The following is a 660-nucleotide window of genomic DNA, read 5'->3' as shown; positions in this document are numbered from 1 at the left end:
TTGCAATACAAAGATGTAGTTGTGTAAGTTCCATCTTGGTCTTCTCTCCGTTTTCTGTAACTTTAAAAAATTTAGGTTATAATTTTTTGTTTTCAATTTAAGGTTTGTAGAATCAATTGGAACTCTTAAAGCTAGAAGATTGTTTGCTTAATGTTAGCTCCGCTTACGATGGAATGAAAATCTTTTCCTTAGATTCTTTACTTTTTAATTCGGCTTTAAATGTGACTTGTTATAGCATGTTAACTTTTTAAAATATTTGGAAAAAACCACAACTTGACTATGATTAATTGAGATTAAGAATTTATATACAGTATTGTAATTTTTCATAATAAATTTAATAAAATATAAACTTTTAATTAAATTTAATAGTCTATTAACATATTGTTGTATATACATAAAACTTCTTCCTCATTACTGGGCACTCATTTTGAGATTTGTCTCATAAAATATTTATATTTGCTAAAATGCATAAATTACGATAATGAAATATTTACAAAATTTTCATTAAAAATAAAAATCAAGATTCTTCGTCAGTTTTTGGCAGAGAAGCACTTGACTTGTTCCTGTTGAGTTTGTCTTGCATTTTAACTATTTTTGTGGCATCTCGTCCATCACTAAATAAAAAAAATTTATAAATATAATAAAAGCAAGCATCAGCAA

General features: G+C 25.5%; 1 protein-coding gene across 1 annotated transcript in view; it reads right to left on the bottom strand.

The window, feature by feature from the left end:
- Nucleotides 1-345: 345 nt before the first annotated feature.
- LOC111641949 (dnaJ homolog subfamily C member 4-like) overlaps nt 346-660 on the bottom strand; it is a 16,326-nt gene continuing 16,011 nt past the window's right edge. Inside the window, exon 7 of the mRNA XM_023388203.1 lies at nt 346-614. Within this exon, the coding sequence (XP_023243971.1) occupies nt 518-614 (97 nt within the window). The 3' untranslated portion in view covers nt 346-517. The remainder of the gene's footprint in view (nt 615-660) is intronic.

Source organism: Centruroides sculpturatus, unplaced genomic scaffold (genome assembly GCF_000671375.1).
Source record: "Centruroides sculpturatus isolate CEXI.00-Female unplaced genomic scaffold, Cexi_2.0 scaffold1126, whole genome shotgun sequence".
Lineage (NCBI taxonomy): Eukaryota > Metazoa > Arthropoda > Arachnida > Scorpiones > Buthidae > Centruroides > Centruroides sculpturatus.
This window is presented reverse-complemented; position numbering and strand designations above follow the sequence as displayed.